The sequence below is a fragment of the Acomys minous genome (genome assembly GCF_964271855.1).
Source record: "Acomys minous genome assembly, chromosome: 9".
Taxonomy (NCBI): Eukaryota; Metazoa; Chordata; class Mammalia; order Rodentia; family Muridae; genus Acomys; species Acomys minous.
The window spans coordinates 15,294,264-15,315,113 of record NC_140490.1 but is presented as its reverse complement, the minus strand read 5'-3'; the positions used below and the strand labels follow the sequence as shown (position 1 = coordinate 15,315,113).

Below are 20,850 nucleotides of genomic sequence, written 5' to 3'. Positions count from 1 at the left end.
AAAAGAGGCCAGATTCAGAAGGACAAATATCACATATCTTATTTTATATGGAGAGCCGATGTTAAAAATTTTATATAGCCTATATATGTAATTATCTATACTATACATACTATAGGTAAGATTTTAAATATATTTATGAAGGCAGAAGAGAAGACTAACTGGTTGAAGAAAGGGAATCATCTGGAACTGCGTGAGGAGGCATATGGGGAAAGGACTGAATGAGAACAAAGTATAATGATACAAATATGTGAAAGACATCATGATGAAACCCATTGCTCTCTATGCTAACCTAAAAATAAATATTTTTTAATTCATGCTAGAACAAATATACATCAATATGCAAAAGAAGGAAATTGGACTTCTTCCTTATATCACACAAGAAAGTCAATACAAGGCAAATTTCAAATCTAAATATAATAGCTAAAACTACTAAACCTTTGAAAGAAAATGTAAGTGTAAATCTGCATAATCTTGGCTTAAGAAAGGCACCTTTGGCCAGGCAGTGGTGGTACACAACTTCAGTTCCAGCACTTGGGAGGCAGAGGCAGGCGGATCTCTGTGAGTTTGAGGTAATCCTGATCTATAGAATGAATTCCAGGTCAGCCAGAGCTAAACACAGAGAAACCTTGTCTCAAAAAAAGAAAAGGAAAAAGACAAAAAGAAAAAGAAAGGTATCTTTATATCTAACACCAAAAAAAATCAAGCTACAAAAATTAAAACAAAAGACCTAACACAGTAGCAAGCGTGTGGAAAGAGTAGAGTGACCCTAGCCTTGCTTCCTAGGAAGATATAAAATTGCACACCTGTTTTGGAAAACAGCTTTGGCCATTCTTTAAGTGGCATATAACACAGCAAACACATTCCTGAGTATACACCACAATTACTGAAAACTGTCTACACAAAACATGTATATGCATGTTCACAGGAGCCCCAAGAAGGAAACAACTCCAATGTTCACCAACTTATGAATGGATGAATAACATAAGACACACATACAGTAGAATATTACTTTGCAATAAAAACAAACCATGCTGAGGATGTATCTCAGTTAGTATGCTTGCCTAGCATACATAAACCCCAGATTCAACTCTCACAATAACAGAAACCAGGTATGATGATGCACATCCATAATCCCAGAATACAAGAAGTACAGGCAAGAGGATCAGAGGTTAAAGCCATTAAGTCTGCTACACAACAAGTTCAAGGCAAACCTGAGATACATGAAACTGTGTCAAAACCAAACCAAAGCAAACCAAACGAAAATCTCACCGCAGCCATTGAAGTAAATTGTGTGCAGGAAAAGTCTAGTGTTCTAACGGATCTTTCTGTTCAGGTCAGGAAGAAGGAAAAGGATAAGGCTTCTAGCTTCTGAGTCTCTTGATGGAACTGCTCAGACCAAAACCCAGCACCAGGGCCCAGTGAGTGTGATGGAGGAGAAGTAGCCATGGCAGTGCTGCGGACAGTGACAGGGGTCCTGATGACATGGCCAAGTTCTCTGATAGTCGAGTTAGGAAAGCTGTCTTTCCTTAGCATTTTTGCTGTGGGCAAGAAAAGACCAAAAGGACCAGAGCAAACAACTCTAAGAGCCAAGAGTGCAAGCAGTCAAGGCACACAGTCAAGGCAGACGAGAAGCAGACCAACCCCAAGACAAGGAGGAAAAAGAATCCATCTGAATCAGCGAGAAAGGCTTTAAACGCCTTGAGCTCACCGAGCTATGCACATGCCGGAATCACTGCAAGTCTCTCAGGCACCGGAAATGAAGAATGAGAAGGAAACTGCAATCTCCTCCTCCCAGGCTCTGAGAAACCAACAGCACCAAATAACTGGAGCTAGCCCAGGCATCAAGGCAGAGCTGCGTACCCCACCTGAGAGGCAAGGTCCTGAAAAAGCCCCAGGTGAGGCGCAGAGAGCAGAGCTGCGAAGGATTCGTCCATTTCCATTCCAGCAGGAGCTGCCCCCAGCTGGGAAGATCAAGTCAGTCCCTTTGCCTCTCCCAGCCGTGGACAAGCCTCAAGCATTGCCTGTCTCTCAAAGGTCACTGTTTCATGGAGACCCACAGCAGCTTATTTGGCCTGACCCCATCCTAACCCAGCTCAGCCTACCACAGGCAATCCAAGTCAACCAGCTCCAGCCAACACGTATTTGATGGGTTCTGCCACGCCAGCTTTGCCATTTTCAACCAGTGTCACATGCTCAGCTTTATTCACTTATTTCTAACAAACACAGATATCTGTAAAGAGATATTAGATTCTGACCAAGCTTCCATGTATTTTATTATGCATGCCATGACAAATGAACTGCTGGGCATGAAGGGGATGCCTGTCACTTAGGATGCTGATGTAGGAGGATTGAGTTTGACATTAGCCTGGGCTACCTAACAAGACCCTGTCTAAAACACCACAAAAATAAATAAATAAAACAAAACCAATGAATACTCGTGAATTTACTTTTGAGATACTTCAATATTTGTAAATTATTGGAAAAATATAAAACGTGAGTCACCTCCAGTCCTTTGAAAAGGAATGCAATTTTATGATTATAAAAAACAATTATCTGCTAGGTGGTGGTGGTGCACGCCTTTAATCCCAGCACTCGGGAGGCAGAGGCAGGCGGATCACTCTGAGTTCGAGGCTTTGAGGCCAGCCTGGTCTGCAAAGCAAGTACAGGACAGCCAAGGCTACCCAGGGGGTAGCCTTGTCTCGGGGGCAAATAAAACCACAATTATCCAAGACTGTGAACACTGATGTGCTTTTCACTGAGCTAGTTAACAATTTTACCAGAGAATATACATTGCCTAGCTCATCTAAAGCAAAGGTGAGATGCTGAAGCACTGAAGGCTAAACAAATATTTCCCAGCCTCTGCAAACAACTCAGGGCGAGGTCACATACACTTTTAACCTTTACATTGTCATTATATGCCGAGATGGGAAATGAGTTATCGATGAAACAGTCAGATATTGGTTAAAAGTGAACAAAGTCTTCAGTGCCGCCGTTTAAAGAAATTAAGATCTAGTTAACTCTTTACTGGGAAATTCTTGGTTTCAAAAATAGTTATTTGTCACTCAGGGAAATTTAATTCTCCTGCTTAAGTGCTTGATTAGTTATATTATAAAGGACTGGTATTTGCAGTTCTTAGTCACTTCCAGTGTTATGCAACAAATATATTCTATCAAATCATATTTTGCTGCCTTACCTATAGAATGTTTTCTTCCCAGCAAATGGCAAGCAGCTCAGACACTGTCTGTAGATCCTATTCTCGTCTGTTTCTAGTTCTGATCCACACTGTGCACAGCCAGCATATGTAATGTTGGGGAGAGAAGAGAAGATGCCCTTCAGAGAGCTGTGAGCATTCAGAGCTATCTTCTGAGCTGCTGCAGTAGAAAACACCAGCTCTGAAACCTTGGCTTTAATCAGAACCACTCCTACAGAAAAAAAAAAAAGTATTAATTGTTAGATCCAACAATAACTTTAATTGATGAACACAGCTACCAATATGATTCATTTACAGCTACAGTATAAGCCACACCACACCAAGGTTCTGTTCTTGGAATTCATCCCTTCCCAGAGAATCTCAACTCACTTATGGCTTCCATAAAGAACCTAGAATATAACGGAGAGTTTGCCTGAGTGAGTCTGAGTTCCCATTCAAAAAGAATGGGGAGGGCATTATGGTTTCCTTTGTCATTCACTGTAACTTCAAGCATGTTCATTTATCAACAATTCACTTATCTACTAAATATATACTAAATATCTACACCATCTACTATGATCTTTTGATCATAACTAATTTTTATTTTGCTGCATTCTAGGATAGCCTATGAATCTATCTGAACATTACTCTCCTCTCCAGACTCATTTAAAGCTTTCTTTAAGCCTTCAGCTCTGTTCTTTGCTCTTTTGTTAGTCAGCTTTTCATCACTAAATCAGAGTATCTGACATAATGTAAATGCAGAGAGATGAACTTGGGCTCCCGGTTTCAGGAGTGTCAGGGAAGCCATGGTGGGCGAGGGCAGCAGAGCAAGGCAGCTCACGTCACAGCAGCCAGGAAGCAGAGGGGGAGTGCTGGTGTGGCTGGAGTTCTCCTTTCCCTCTTCCACCATCTGGGCCGCCAGCCTATGAGATGCTGCCAACTTCAGTCTACTGGCTTTGGAACTACCTACCCCACAGGCTCACTCAGAGTTGCACCTCACTGATTTCCCAGTCCATTTTAACCCAATCAAGTCAGCAATCAAGCTTATCCACCATGATCCTCTTACAAATTATACATCAGGTTGTGTCATATTAGTCCCTGTGCTATTTTCTGACTATCTCTTTTGGAGTTCAATAGTGGCAACTCTCCTTAATGTCTTTCATTTGCCTTAGTCTCTTGGGACCCAGAGATGCTTTCATCATTTCTTCTACTCAGGCCATATATCTCTACAGGAATTATTCTCATACGTGGTAGCCTCTTTGTTTACATTAAAGCTAGCAACATTTTATGTCTAAAGAGATCTTACCTGAACACTTATCCTGTAGGTGAGTTGATAAGTCTGATATCTTGACAGAGGAGGGTGTATTTTTTTGAAATTTTGCTTTAAATGAAACTGCTCTTTTATCATCATCAAACAAGCACTCACAGGATGACCACGGTGTTGTATGTAATTCTAAGTTGTCTAGTATGCAGTTGCGCTGAACAAAAAGGTACTTAAATTCCCAAATACAATCTTAAACAAAAACAAATAAAAACAAAAAGTCACCGAAATAAAAGGGTCTGTGCTCAGAATCAGATTAAGTAGACTAACCTAATTAAATCAGCTAAACACAACTTTTATCACAAAAGAATTTGGGCAAAAAAAAGACAAAACATCCCAGTGTGTTTAAGCAAACAAATTTAAATGCTACAGGCTTTAAGAATTTTGAGTCTCTCTATATAGTATAGGCTGCTTTTAGCTCTTACTCCTCCTGTCTCTGCCTCCAAGTACTGGAATTGGCAAATGGGCACCACCACACCTGGCTACATAGCATCTTTTCTGTTTGTTATTTTTGAGACAGAGGGGTTGGGGTTAGGGTTAGGGTTAGCATTAGGGTGGTTAGGGTTAGGGTGGTTAGGGTTAGGGTGGTTAGGGTTAGGGTTAGGGTTAGGGGTTAGGGGTTAGGGGTTAAGGTTAGGGGTTAGGGTTAGGGTTAGGGTTAGGGTTAGGGGTTAGGGGTTAGGGTTAGGGTTAGGGTTAGGGTTCTCTGTATAGTCTTGGCTGTGCTGGATTCACTATGTAGACCAGGCTGGCCTAGAACTCACAGAGATCTACCTGCCTCTTCTTCCCCCAGTACTAAGATTACAGGTATGCACCTCATGCCCAGCTCTAGATAGCATCTTAATAACTCTTTCTAAGGATTTCTTAGACTCCTAAACAACTGCTTTTTAGACTAGCATATTCTAATTTTGAGGCCTATAAAGTTTTTTTTCAACTAGTTGAGAAACGGGTGTATTCTAATTCTCCCAGCTAGAACTAATATTTGTTCTTTAGGTTTTGTTCAGAATTGACAAATAAGTCAACTAGTCTATTCAGATATCATTAGATAGATATTAGGTGGGCACTGGGAATTGAATCAGATCCTCTACTAACAGCCTATACTTGGTAATCAGAAAAAAAATGTGCTGAGAACTCTCCTTCTACTTTAGTGGGTTTTTTGTTTGTTTTTGTTTTTGTTTTTGTTTTTTTAACAGCATTTCTCTGGGTAACAGAGCCCTGGCTGTCCTAGACTCACTTATGGAGATTCACCTGCCTCTGCCTCCCAAGTGCTAGGATTAAAGGTGTGCACCACTGTGCCCGGCTTCTTTAGTATAATTTTAAAGTAGAATATACAATAGAAAATATGATTGTTTGACAAGAAAGTCTATATTGCTTTTGTTTAAATCTTAAATCTTAGAATCTTGTTGGTAGAGTTCCCAGGATGCATGAGACTCTGGCTTTGATCCTCAGCACTAATCATGGGGATACATAGCTAGCCACTTGATGATCAGAAATTCAAGATCATTCTCAACTACTTAGTGAGCTGGTGGCCTCTGTCTCAATAACAACACAAATCAGTCCTTACTGAGGTTATTGGAATAGGTGATACTGTGTCTAAACACTCTTTCGTTATTGTAGTTCTAAAGAAGTCAGCTAAGTAAGACAGTAAAGTTGCTCACCAGTAAATAAGTTATGGCAAACTTGAGGAAGTAATATTAAATCTAGGTTTTTAAACCAATTCAAATCCACATTTGAACTGTAGATTTAGGATATGTAGGCATAACTCTGGCTTTTGGATAATATATAATCATAAATTGGGGTCATTTGCATGCCTCTGCGTAATTAGCTCTATTATCAGAGTACTTTGTCACAATTTTTTACAAATTTGAAAAGGTAGACTGCTTTTTAAAATAACTGCATGAAAATGGCATTTCAAGGTGGGTGTGGTGGCAGACACTTTTAGTCCTAGCACTCAGGAAGACAGAGGCAGGCAGATTGCTGTGAGTTCAAGGCCAGCCTGGTCTATAAAGTGAGTCCAAGACAACCAAGGCTACACAAAGAAACCCTGTCTCAAAAAGCAAAACAAAACAAAACAAACAAAAAAAAAAAAAAGAAAGAAAGAAAAGAAAAGAAAAAGAAAAGAAAGAAATGGCTTTTGATTTTGAATAAATTCTTTTATGCTCACCTAATTATTCCTTTGTTTGTGACAGGGTCTCATGTAGCCCAGGCTGGCTTCAAAATACCTATGTACCCAAAGATAGCTTGAATTCCTGCTCCTTGTGCCTCCCGTAGTGAAATTACAAGCAATTACTCTTAAGAAGTATGATTTATGTTGCTAGGGTACCTTCATTAGAAGCTAAGCTGTGACCAATGCCTCCTGCATACATGTTAGCTTCCTCCTAGCAATGCACATTTCAAAGGAATGAAACCTTGGGATTTTGAGCTGGAGAGATGGCTTAGAGGTTAAGGGCACTGGCTATTCTTCCAAAGGTCCTGAGTTCAGTTCCTAGCAACCACATGGTGACTCACAACCATCTTTGATGAGATTTAGTGCCCTCTTCTGGCCTGCAGGCACAATACTGTATACATAATAAATAAGTAAATAAATAGTTAAAAAAAGAAAAAGAAAATTTGGGATTTCTTCTTATTCATCCCCAAAACATCAATTCCATTTTCTTTAGTATTGAATAATAACTACTTGGTGATCATTTCTTATATGTAAGCTATGCATATTACCCTTAAGAGTATGTGTATCGGAGTGACCTCCGATAGTCAAGGATCCTGAATAAAAACTGCTACAAGAAGAAAAAAAAAAAAAGAGTATGTGACAGCCAGTGCCTACTACAGAGGCTGATATGGAGATGATACAAAGAACTGTTAAATGAATAAAAAGAAGAGTAACTATTTATCAAAGTATGATCACTTAAATTATCCTTCAAAGTTGCAATTTTTCTATTAAAGAGAACTGTTCAAACTATTAAAGGAGATGTTGAAACTTAAAATAATGAGAGTATAAATAAATTTAGGCTTAATTAGTGAGTTCAGCAAAAACAATTTATATCAAAATTCCTGGATTTATTTTTTTTAAATATTTTATTTAGTTTTAGTCTATATGCATTGGTGTGGAAATGTCAGATCTTGGAGTTACAGACAGTTGTGAGCTGCCATGTAGGTGCTGGGAATTGAACCCAGGTCCTTTGGAAGAGCAGGCAGTGCTCTTAACCACTGAGCCATCTCTCTAGTTTTTAATATTAACTAAAAATCCATAGAATTATCCAGAGATATTAATAATTTCTCTTCTATTACCAAAAAATTCCCCACACCCAAGACAAGGTTTCTCTGTGTAGCCTTGGCTGTCCTGGACTTGCTTTGTAGACCAGGCTGGCCTCAAACTCACAGAGATATGCCTGCCTCTGCTTGGCTGAGTGCTGGGATTAAAGGCGTGCACCACTGTCCCCGGATATACCACAAAATTCTTAACTCTTAAAAAAAAAGTCACATTAAGAACAGAGCAATGTGTTGTGCTCCGCCACCACTCTACCTCTGACCTACATTTTGTTTTGCATGCACTGAACTCGTGTTCACGCTTGAGATAGGATGGTCAGTGAGCATGTCTGTCATCAATACATGTTTGTCAAATTTCACAACTGGACAAACATCTGTCACTATTTGATCAGAACATAAAAGTCAGACTTATCTCAAATCCTAGTTATAGGCTATTAATGATTAAGAGACAATGTGACAGATCCTACCTCCAGAGAAGCATTCAGGCAGAAGTTTGGAATGCAACATTAACTCATTCAAGTATGAAATAGTAAATCAGTTGATCGATGTCTAAATTATTTTTTCAGAGTAAAGTAACTAAAAAACCACTAATTAAATTATCTCTGGTCATTAATATCAGAATTTCACAGTACTAAGGAAGATATTATACTAATTTATTGAAATATTAATCCCTTTTCATTTAATGTACCAAAAATTATTAACTTATGCTTTTTAAAACACACTGCTGGATGGTATTTTGTTAAGCAACCATTCTGTAATGGCTAAGAGCCCACATTTTGAAGTGGAATAGAAACCCAGAGCACAGTAGTTAATTCAGTAGGAAACTAGGACTTGAAAGACTTACCTATGCTATCTTCTCAACACCTGCCTCTGACTAAATTTATTTATAATAACACTCTGAAAAAAATTAAACTACAGATATTTCTCCATAATTAAAATTTAAAGAACATCTTGGAGGGCCTAGAAAGATGGTTCAGCAGTTAAAAACATGCAATGCTCTCACAAAAGACAACTGTTCCAACACCCACATCAGGCAGCTGTAACTTCTGAGACACCTGCACTCACATGCAAATACCCACATACAGACACACACACACACCAACAAACACATACGTATAATTTTAAAACAGTAACAATAAATCATTTTTAAAAGGACATTATTTGAAGGAGATAATGGTTTTACTAGTGTCTTCATATAGTAAGCATGGAAACGTTCAAGCCTTAATTTTGTCACCATTAATTACAAAGGGCTACTAGATAACTAAAGTGCATTAAGTATAAAATTATAGCAAGAGAAATTTGCAGAGGAGCATTCAATCATTATTATTTCAAATGCTGTAATCTCTTCAGAGTCTCTGCACCTAGAACAAATAAACATTAATCATTTACCAAGAGATAGATAGGTTAAATGCTTTTTTTTTTCAGTGTATTTACCTTTTTTCCTTTGAAGCTGAGTAGACCAGGCTGCTCCAGGACCCCATAATACAAGCACATAATGCTGACCTTGAACCTGTTCCACTGTTAACAGAATTTTCCTTTGCTTCTGTCCTCTATAACTATATAATGCCTCTAGAAAAGGAAAAGGACATTTTACTTGGCATTACTCTGCTTGGGTGGCACCACAGCACCTCATGGTAAATACAGAGTGATAACCAACTAATACACTAAGATGGACTTGTACATTAGTACTTATAAGCTAAAATTAAAAGTATTTACCTGTCAGCACAGTGACATCCACTACTCTGAGTACTGCATGGACTAATGTATCAGGCTGCAGCTGCTCCAATTCCACAAACTCTACAGTGTTCATTTTCTGAGGCGGCCTCTGAGGCAGATCTTTGAGATAGGAATGTTTTAAAGACACATATGCCAGTAAGTCCTGAACATTGGCAACTGCACTGGAATCTAAGGGAGCAAAAAAAAAAAAAAAAAAAAAAAAAAAAAAACAGAAAAAGATACACAAAGGATGACGTCATATTTGCTGGTAATCATAAATGGGAACACCACAGCTGTGGTGGTTTGAGTAAGAATGCTCATATATTTGAATTCTTAGTCATCAGGGAGTGACACTAGTTGAAAAGGGTGTGGCGTTGAGGTTTGAAAAGCCCATACCAGGCCCGGTGGTGCCCTCCTCCTGCTGTCTGCACATATGGATGTAGACCTCTCTGCTCCTTCTCCAGCAACACGCCTGCCTGTGTGCCACCATGCTCCCTATCATGACCATAATGGACTCTGGAACTGTAAGCGAATCCCAGTTAAATGCTTTATTTTATAAGAGTTGCCATGGTCATGGTGTCTATTCACAGTAATGGAACACTGACCAGAACAACAGCTCTCATCTTTAAAAGAGTGAGAAATCGTTAATCATGAAGCTATCTTTGAGAAATGATTCAGGAACACCGATTTAGGATCCCAAATTCCATGTTCCAATGTAGAAGCAGTTTCATGAAGTTTTAAAGTTTCACAGAAGAAAGCCATAAATTAAGGCAATTTTACAAAACATTTGCTGTGGGGCTAGAGAGATGGCTCAGCGATTAAGAGCACTAGCTGCTCTGTCGAGGACCCATGTGGGTTCCCAGCACCCACCTGGTGGCTCACAACTATCCTAACTCCAGTTCCAGAGAGTTTAACGACCTATTCTGACCTCCTCAGGCACATACATGGTGCACAGACATACATGCAGGCAAAACACCAATACATACAAAATAAATAAATTTTAAAAAATAATAAAATAATCTGCTGAGTTATTATATTCCAAAGTGTTTTTTACCAATCAGTTACAAGATGATAGTTTTGAAACAGAAATGGTCGAGGAATGGCTGTTCCAGAGGGCTGGAACTAGTTCCAAAAAGGTGGACTTGCACCGTTCCAATACCTTCACAGGACTGAAATTCTTATGTTTTGGTTGTGAGCCCAGCCTATAACTCTGAGCCCTCTCTCCAGCTCCACAGTATTGAAATTTTGATCAGTTAGTCTCTGCAAACACAATTTCTTTTCAGGAGTTCTTGTTCATGTTATGTATAGTATTTTCTCTGAACTATAAATACATATGAAACACTACTTAATTTCTATAAAATATGTAGCTTATTCTTGACTCAGCTTAAACCAAAAAATGAAAGTTGATACTGTTAGGCAACAGAAACTTATCATCTCCAAGAAATTCATTCTGTTCCCAATCTACAACCAGGCTCAGGTTTGCCATATTTTTTGTTCTCTCATGACCCTGAAATTATCTAGCGGGCTCCCCAATCTCTAGAGTCTAATTTGATCCTGTCTTTCCCAGCTCTCCTGACAACATTCCTTCATCAACAAGCTCCTTAGCACATTATATTTTAAATGTCCTACAAGCCACCTAACAGACTCTCCTGAGCCTGCCCTACACCATCCCAAGTTTAGGATGCCATCTGTATCACTGTCAAGATGCTTTAAAGTCATCACACTCCTCTTTGCAACCAAATTCCACACAGCACAGCAACTACACATATGCAAAACTCTTCCTCCTCTTATTCTCATTTAACCATGTGTTACAATGTAAAGTGAGAACATTCACTTAATTATTCAGTAATAATACCACCTAAATAATTTTATCTTCCTCTTTCAATGGTTTTTTTAAAAAATTTGTTAGATGATTTTATGTGTATGCCTGTTTTGCTGTGTACCACATGAGTTCCTGGTGCCCACAGAGTGTGTCAGATATCCTGGAACTGGATTTGTAGGTGGTTGTGAGCTACCATATGGGTGCTGGGCCTCAAACCCAGGACCTCTGTACAAAAGATCTGGTAGCCACTGAGCCAATTCTCCAGACTCTGCTTTAAATTCTGTCCAGATAAACTTTACATATGATAAAATATACATATTTAGAAGCATCGATTGAACCCACAAAATGCTCAGCAGGTACCAAACCTGATGGGCTGAGTTCTAACGCCAGGACTTACATGGTGGAGAGAACCAACTCCTACAAGTTGTCTTCTGAATTCCACACAGATACACACACACACACACACACACACACACACACACACTAACTAGGTAAATATTTAAGAGTATGAATTAATGAGCTTTGCTCATCACTTAAATTCTCCTGAAGGAAAGGGAGATATGTTCATATACATGACAGACTTATGGCCAAAAGAAGATGCTGCCCATATATTTTTGTTGTTGTTTTTAGAAATCAAGGGTTTATAGACTAATTTATGAGTCTTCTTTTTTTCTCCCATTAACGTGACCACCTGCATCTCCTCCGTCTGCTACACTAACACCTAATTGTTTACTTACCCACCAGAGGGGCATCTACTGTGTGACAGGTGCTATACCAGGTGCTAAGGATACAGAGAAAAACCACGTCACAGTCTCAACACAGAAGAGTTATTGATTGACCTAGAGACAGACGGTGACAAACACTCAGCACAGGATGTAAACTGAGGACAGGCTTGACTCTCAGTAAATTGGGTGACACTGGGCTCCATCCCCAGAGCCATAAATGGTCAGAGGGATAGAAGAAGGGGGAAGGGAGAGCTGGGAAAGGAGAGAAACATTTCTGAAAACACAGACATAGAAAAAGAGCTAACTAAAAGACAGTTGGTTAGAATTTCCAAGGAATAAACTGGAGAACATGGATAACAGCTCTGCGAGGAGGTAGGTGATCACTGAAAATCCCTAGTACAATAGTAAGTCTGTCCCAGGGATTAGTGTGGTCTGAGCTCCCTCCTCACAAAGGAAGTGACCAGAGTCACACTTAAGACAAAAAGCCTCATAGTAACTGTGCTCTCAGTAACAGATTTTTTAATTTTTTATTAATTTATTCAGATTACATCTCAATTGTTATCCTATCACTTGTATCCTCCCTCCCTCCCACTTTCACCCTATTCCCCTCCCCTAGGTCTATGACCAAGGGGAAGCTCCTCCCCCACTATATGGTCATAGGCTATCAAGTCTCATCTTGGTAGCCTGCTTATTCTTTCTCTGAGTGCCACCAGGCCTCCCCATCAAGGAGAAGTGGTCAAATATGGGGCACCAGAGTTCATGTCAGAGTCAGTCCCCACTCTCCACATAACTGTGGAGAATGTCCTGTCCATTGGCTATATCAGAGTAGGGGTTCAATGTTTACTGCTGGTATTGTCCTTGGTTGGTGCAGTAGTTTGAGCAGACCCCCCTGGACCCAGATCCACCTGTCATGATGTTCTTCTTGGAGGTTTCTAGGACCCTCTGGATCCTTCTATTTCCCCATTCTCCTATATTTCTCTTACCTAGAGTCCAAATAGGATGTCCTCACACCTATCCCAATCTCCTGAGAAGTGAAGACTTTCATGAGCCATGCCTTTTGGGCTAGTGCCCAATTATAAGTGAGTATATACCAAGGGAGTCTTTCTGTTTCTGGGTTAGCTCACTCAGTACGATCATTTCTACTTCCATCCATTTGTAGACAAATTTCAGGATTTCCTTGTTTTTAATAGCTGAGTAGTATTCCATGGTGTAAATATACCACAGTTTCTTTATCCATTCTTCAACTGAGGGACATTTAGGCTGTTTCCAGGTTCTGGCTATTATGAATAAGCCTGCTATGAACATGGTTGAACATATGTTCTTGTTTTGTGGTGGAGCATCTTCTGAGTATATTCCAAGGAGTGGAATAGCTGGGTCTTGAGGAAGCCCTATTTCCAGTTTTCTGAGATAGCACCAGATAGATTTCCAAAGTGGTTATACAAGTTTGCATCCCCACAAGCAATTTATCACCATGCACAAAACTCAAGTCCAAGTGGATTAAAGACCTCAACATAAAACCATAAACAATAAATCAGTTTGAAGAAAAGATGGGGAAGAGCCTGGAACACACTGGCACAGAAGACAACTTTCTGAACAGAACACCAACCGCCCAGGCCTTAAGGTCAACAATTAATAAATGGGACCTCGTGAGGCTGAGAAGCTTCTGTAAGGCAGAGACACTGTCAACAGAACAAAGCGAGAGCCTACAGACTGGGAAAAGATCTTCACCAACCATACATCTGACAAAGGTCTAATATCCAAAATATATAAATAACTCAAGAAATTAAACACCACCAAACTAAATAATCCAATTAAGAAATGGGGCTCAGAACTAAACAGAGAATTCTCAACAAAGAAATATCGAATGGCCGAGAAACACTTAAAGAAAGGCTCAACATCTTTAGTTATCAGAGAAATGCAAATCAAAACAATTCTGAGATTCCATCTTACACCCATCAGAATGGATAAGATCTAAAACTCAAGTGACAGCACATGCTGGCAAGGATGTGGAGAAAGAGGAACAGATATTTTAAAGAGAAAAAAAAGAGAGGAAGGGAACAAAAGTTGTACATGACAACAGCAGAGGAAGAACAGATGTCCCAGGAAAAAGTCTCTGCTCCCAGCACTTAACAGGAACATCATCAAGACAATGGTTTACAAAGTTCTCTGCAGTTTCAATAGCTTGGTGCTTGAGATCCTCGGTGAATCCCATTCCTGGACATGAGAGCAAACATCATGGAACTAGACTCTGAGTGCTGGCCAGGAGAATATTTCTGGACTAAGGGGAAGAAATATGGGATTAAAACTGCACAGCTCAGGTTAGAGAGATTAAATCTGCACAGCTCAGGTTAGAGAGATGGTTCAGTGGTTAAGAGAACTGGCTGTTCTTCCAAAGAACCCATATTCAATTCCAGTACCTCACGGCAGCTCACAACAGTCTGTAACTCCTGTTTCAGGGAATCCAATGTCCTCTTCTGTCCTCTGTGAGTACTTTATACATGCAGGCAAAACATTCATACATATAAAATAAAATAAAATATAAATCCTTTTATAAAAAATAACTTTAAGCCCGGTGTGGTGGCACATGCCTTTAATCCCAGCACTCGGGAGACAGAGGCAGGTGAATCACTCTGAGTTCAAGGCCAGCCTGGTCTACAAAGCGAGTCCAGGACAGCCAAGACTACATAGAGAAACTCTGGCTCGAAAAACAAAACAAAAAAAGAAAAGAAAAAAGAAGAACTTTGTAGCTCAATGAAGGAAATCCGGCCAAAGACAGAGTCTTCAGGGTAACATAGACACAGGTTCCAAAAGCATCCAAACATCAGAAATGGCAGCCTGTAGTGGAGTCAGCATTTTCAACAGGGCTCTGATGGCCACTGGGAGACATGTATGACCACATTTACCCCTTACCTGTGAAGGAGCACATGCTGACAGCCGGGATCTGGGACCCAAGCTGAGCCCAGCAAGAACAGCCTGCACATCCGGGCCCAGAAGGACCACAGAAGGGGCAACCAGAATCCATGACCAAGTCCACAGTGGACTGCCCACTGACAGCCCAACTACACCACAACCAGGCTTCACTTCAACATTAAAAGCTCTTTCTGCTGGGTGTGGTGGTGCACGCCTTTAATCCCAGCACTCAGGAGGCAGAGGCAGGCAGATCTCTGTGAGTTCAAGGCCAGCCTGGTCTACAAAGAGAGAGTCCAGGGCATCTAGGGCTATTACACAGAGAAACCATGTCTGGGGAGTGGAGGGAGAAGGAACGCTTTCTTTGAAAAGTACAGCAAATGAAAAAAACCAACGACAATAAATCCAAGGAATGAAATAAATCCAGATGCATACATTCCAATGCAATAATATAAATATATATTATATGTATATAAAAACAATGTAGCATAACTTCTCCAAAAATCACCAATCCTCAAGTAATAGCCTCCAGTGAGAGCAAACCGAATAAAATCCCAGACGGGAACTGAACAAAATAAGGAAGTGCATTCTAGAGAGAAAAGAGGAATCCCATTAACAGCTATGGAGGAAATACTGAAAATGAAAACACAGTAAGTTAAATAAAAAGTGCAGTGTAAGCCTCACCAATAGAAAAAGATCAGAGGCCGAATAAGTCTGAAGACAAGATAAATTCTACGTTCTTAAGAAGCACATTCAGAGCCCATGAAAGCAAAAGGAGGATAGAATACTACTTGCTGCACATACACACTCTTTTTACATGTGTAAAGAACTCAGTTGGCCTTAGGTGTATTTCTTGAATTCAAAACGCGGAGGTTTCCAGGGACGATCTTTTCTAGTCTCACAGCCACACCCTCGTGCAGCCACTGATGACTTTACTAGCGCGAAGCATGCCCAATTTATCTTTGAGCTCTTCTAAAGCGCAGCAAATGGCACACGTCTACAGATGACACTGTGTCTCTATGACCCATTTTATTTATAACGAACAAGACTGGGATTTGATGGCACTTGATGTCTGGATTATTTGGTAGAATATTAAATTCCATTTTGGCAACAACCATCAATTTATCACTGCTACCAATATACAAAAATAATGGCTTGCCCCTCCCTTAATACTGTTTCCAGAGATTTCTGAGTCTTCCTTGATTTGACATGTATTCGGATCTAGCCAATGGACAGGACATTCTCCACAGTTGTGTGGAAAGCGGGGACTGACTCTGACATGAACTCTGGTGCCCCCTATTTGACCACTTCCCCTTGGTGAGGAAGCCTGGTAGCACTCAGAGAAAGGACAAGCAGGCTACCAGGATGAGACCTGATAGGCTGTGACCATATGGTGGGGAGGAGGTCACCTTCTGTCACAGACCTAGGGGAGGGGAATAGGGTGAAAGAAGGAGGGACAGAGGGAGGAACAGGAGGATACAAGTGATGGAATAACAATTGAGATGTAATCTGAATAAATTAATTAACAAAAGAAAAGAAAAGAAACACCAGAAAGAACTGACTAGCTGATCTAGATGTTGGTATGTTGATTCCTACTTTGGGAACTAAACTCTGACATTGAACACTGTATGATTAGTTTGTTAAGGATTGTTGTTTGACCACTATGCAGCCCAAGGCACAAAACATGAACTTCCTTCTTCCTCAGGCAAACCAGAAAGTCTGTCGAGCCATCTCATAATACAACTAAATATTTACAAAGCAGCTTATTTCTGAAGCTCATTTCTCCATCTCTGAGATAGCAATCCTGGTGTGGGGCTGGAGGCTGCTCCATCTCTTTACCTCCATGAGGAGATCCTGAACAAAGCCACCTCTACAAGCTGGGAGCACTGGCAACTTCTGGAACAATTATTTTAGATAGAAAATTATTTGGTTAATATTATTAAATTGCTGATCTTTTAAAATTTTAGTTATCCACGAAAAATATCATTTTTCTTCTATGTAGATCCCTGTATAAAAGTCCACATTACATTTAGTTGCAATTTCTCCTTATTCTCCTCCAGGCTGTACCAGTCCTCGGTTTTTGTTGTTGGTTTTTTATTTCATGACCTTGATACTTCTGAAGAAAACTGATCAATAGTTTATGAAATGCTCCTTCATTTGGGTTTCTCCATTGTTTTGTTATTATTGGAATCTGATTGTACTTTTTCGTGGGCTAAGGAGACAGCTAAGTCAGCAAATTCCTTGTTGTGCAAGTACAAGGTCCTGGCTTTGGAATCTCTGAACCCATGTAGAAACTATGCACCCACAGCTGTAATTAATCCTAGCAGTGGAGAGGCAGCAACATACAGAGCCCTGTCACTCATTGCAGCTGCCTAGCCAAACTGATAAGCTCCATAATCAGTGAGAGACCCTGTCTTTAAAAAATAAGGTAGAATGAATGTAACATGTATATAATTCCTGATTGTTTCATGGTTCTTCCTGCTGTATGTAGCTTATTTTATTTACATGTAATAATGTAAATGTATGTTAAAAAAAAGAAATATAAAAAAGCTAAGGTAGAGACTGATGAGAAAGATGCTCAGTGTTGACCTCTAGCCTACACACACACACACACACACACACACACACACACACACACACACTGATATGGTGGCACATGCCTGTGATCTAACACTGGGAAGATGTAGGCAAGAAGATCAGAGGTTCAAGGCTGCCCTCTACTACATGGAGAGTCTGAAGCTGGCCTGCACTATATAGGACACTGTCTAGAAATAACTAAACAAACAAAACCATAAGCGATTGTCATTAGGGTTATGTATATTTATTTTGTTGAAAGACTATTAGTTGTATTATACTTATTCTGCTGTATTGAAACTGTCTGTTGATTCTGAAGGGAAAAAAAGATCCCTCCGTTTTTATTTCCCGGAGTATTTTGTTTTCTGTCTTGTGGTACTAAGGATCAAATCCAGGGTATCCAAGGTGCTAAACAAGTGAGCACCTTCTGAACATCCCACAGTAGGCGTTAAATTATGTCAATACCTTTTTCAGTATTTATTAAGGTAACCAATTCTTCCTTAGACATATTAGTATGGTACGTGGCATTCATAGTTCAGAACTCTCATTGCTAAATCATCTTACTTGTCCAAAGTCGGCTTTGTTTATATTTTATAATCACATATATGTGCGTTCATAATATGTTCATGTGGCTTAGGTGTCAATGTCCTATCGTACATTTAAAGGGAATTAGAAAGTTTCCCTCTTCTACACTCTGGAATAGATTATAGAACCTGGGACCATCCAGTCTTGATAGGTTGTGAGAGGTTTCTCTGTGTAGCTATCGGGGCCTCCTTTTCCTCTCATTCTCTATTTATAACATCTGGTATGGTTAAATTTTATATCTCTAATGAAGTCAGCTTTAGCAACTGTCTTTCCCTAGAACTTTATATAGCTAGAGTTCCAAAAGGCCTTTTGTTGTTTTTTAATTGTTTCAATGATTATTTCTGTATTAACATTTATTTTGTATATTTGTACCTAATTTTTTATTGACCAAATTAGCCAACTGACTTATCTACTTTTTAAAAGGAGACTCTGATGCTGGGTGGCGGTGGTGCGCACCTTCAATCCCATCTCAGCACTTGGGAAGCAAGGGCAGATAGATCTCTGAGTTTGAAGACAGCCTGGTCTACAGAGCAAGTTCCAGGGCAGCCAGAGGTACACAGAGATACCCTTGCCAGGGAGTAGGGGACCCTAATCTATTATATTGTTTTATTTTACAATTTTTCATTCATTTCTGATTTATTTTATTATTTTATACTTTTTGATTTCTGTGGCTTACTTAGTTTTGCAAATTTTCTGAGCTTGGAATTTTATTTTTATTGGTACAAGTGTCTAGCTAAGATATACTGGTCTGACAGCTGCTCTAAGAATACCTTCTGTATAGCCTTCTCTATAGTCTTCTGTACGCTCGGGGGTGGGGGGCAGGCCGGCAGGCAGATCGCTGTGAGTTCGAGGCCAGCCTGGTCTACAAAATGAGTCCAGGACAGCCAAGGCTACATAGGGAAACCCTGTCTCTAAAAAAGCAAAACAAAAACAAGTACCCCCAAAAACAAGCAAAGAAAAAAACAAGAAAGAAAGAAAGCCTTCTTGTTCCAATACATATAACGGCCATTACATTTGTAAATTTTATATCACTCCTTTAAATCCAGAATTTGTTTTAAAAATTTCAAAACTTAAAAAGAAAGGAGCTAGTTTTTGTTGTTGTTAATGAATTCTAGTTTTATAGTATGTCCTTAAGCATGGATTTATGGTCCTACTTGATGGAAGTCACTGGGTTTTCAACAACCCACTATAGAATTAATGTGTCTGAAGATACAGCATGTTCTATATAACCTTATTTACATATATACCTAATTAATGAGGTATATTAATTAGATCTTCTAGCCCTTTAATTATGTTTTGTATATTAAAGCTGTCTTGTGCCATTAGGAAAATGACTCCTCAACGAGTTCTAGTATAAATCTCGTAGAATGGATTAAACTTTATTAAAAATGACAAGCCCAGTACTTGGGAGGCAGAGGCAGGTGGATCGCTGTGATTCAAGGCCAGCCTGGTCTACAAAGGGAGTCCAGGACAGCCAAGGCTACATAGAGAAACCCTGTATTGAAAAACCAAAAAATAAATAAAGTAAAATAAAATAAAATGACAGCCAGGTATGGTGATGCATGCCTGTAATCTCAGCACTAGGGGAGACAGACACAGGTGGATCTCTGTCAGCCTGGTCTACAGAGTCCAGGACAACCAAGACTACACAAAGAAGCCCTGTCTCAAAAAAATAAAAAATAAAAAGGCAGTAAAAGTTGACAAGGAAATAGAGAAATTATAAACAGTATTGCTGGTATGAACCTATACTATTTATTTTTGTGGTACTAGGGATCAAATCCAGTGTGATGCACATGCAATAGGCCAGTGTTCTTCCATAGAATTATATCTCCAGCTTTATTTTATTTATTTACTAAATGTATTTATTTTTTATAAACATAAAATTTTATACAAATTAATGTGATGCTATAATACATGAGCACATCGTAAAATGTTCAAATAAAGCTAAACACACCTTTCTCCACATAAATTACTTGTTTTCTTTATGGCAAAAGCATTTCAAATACTTAATTCTAGCTTTAGTAACAATATGTTACTATTATCTGTAGTTACCTACTGTGGAACAGAACAGCTCATATAATTTTTCTTACAGGTATTCAAAAATATGTCAATAAAGTTGTAATATATTCCTACTAAGTAGTTGTATTTCTTTTACCTATTTTGCAGTTGGGAATCAGCCTATAGTCTCTAAGTTTATCTACTTTTTTGGTAAGTAGGCTGGCCTCAACTTTGTAACATTCTATATCAGCTTCCCAAGAAGCTGTGATTTCAAACATGAGATACTGACATGGCCTATTGATTCATTCATTGACTTGTGTACTTTGAGGTGTTAGAGATCAAGCACAAAGCCTTGCATAGAGCAGGCCGGCCCTTTACCAGTGTGCTGCGCCCCAGCCTAGGCAAAGACTATAAAGTAGTAGAGCCACAACAGAAAAGAGTTTGGTAATTTCTTTTTCTTGTTGGGTTTTTGTTTGTTTTTTGAAACAGGGTTTCTCTGTGTAGCCCTGGCTGTCCTGGAACTTGTTTTCTACAGCCATCTGGCCTTGAACTTGGAGATCCATCTGCCTCTGCAAGTGCTGAGATTAAAGGCATGTTCAGCCACTGTACCCTAGAAATCTGTGCCAAAGGGCTGGAGAGATGGCTCTGCCATTAAAGGCTAGGCTCACAATCCTAAGAATCACAATCATAAGAAATCTGTGCCAAAGATATGAACATGTATGTTCACACAAAAATCTATACTCCTAAA

General features: G+C 39.5%; 1 protein-coding gene across 11 annotated transcripts in view; it reads right to left on the bottom strand.

Moving 5' to 3' along the window:
- The window catches only part of SHLD2 (shieldin complex subunit 2), an 85,008-nt gene that overhangs the window by 3,065 nt on the left and 61,093 nt on the right, over window positions 1-20,850 (bottom strand). For all 11 annotated transcript variants that reach the window (XM_084796818.1, XM_084796810.1, XM_084796814.1 and 8 more), the window contains 4 exons: window positions 9,492-9,680; window positions 9,210-9,344; window positions 4,497-4,703; window positions 3,194-3,422 (listed from right to left, as the gene is read on the bottom strand). In XM_084796818.1, coding sequence (XP_084652944.1) covers window positions 3,194-3,422; window positions 4,497-4,703; window positions 9,210-9,344; window positions 9,492-9,680 — 760 coding nt within the window. The remainder of the gene's footprint in view (window positions 1-3,193; window positions 3,423-4,496; window positions 4,704-9,209; window positions 9,345-9,491; window positions 9,681-20,850) is intronic.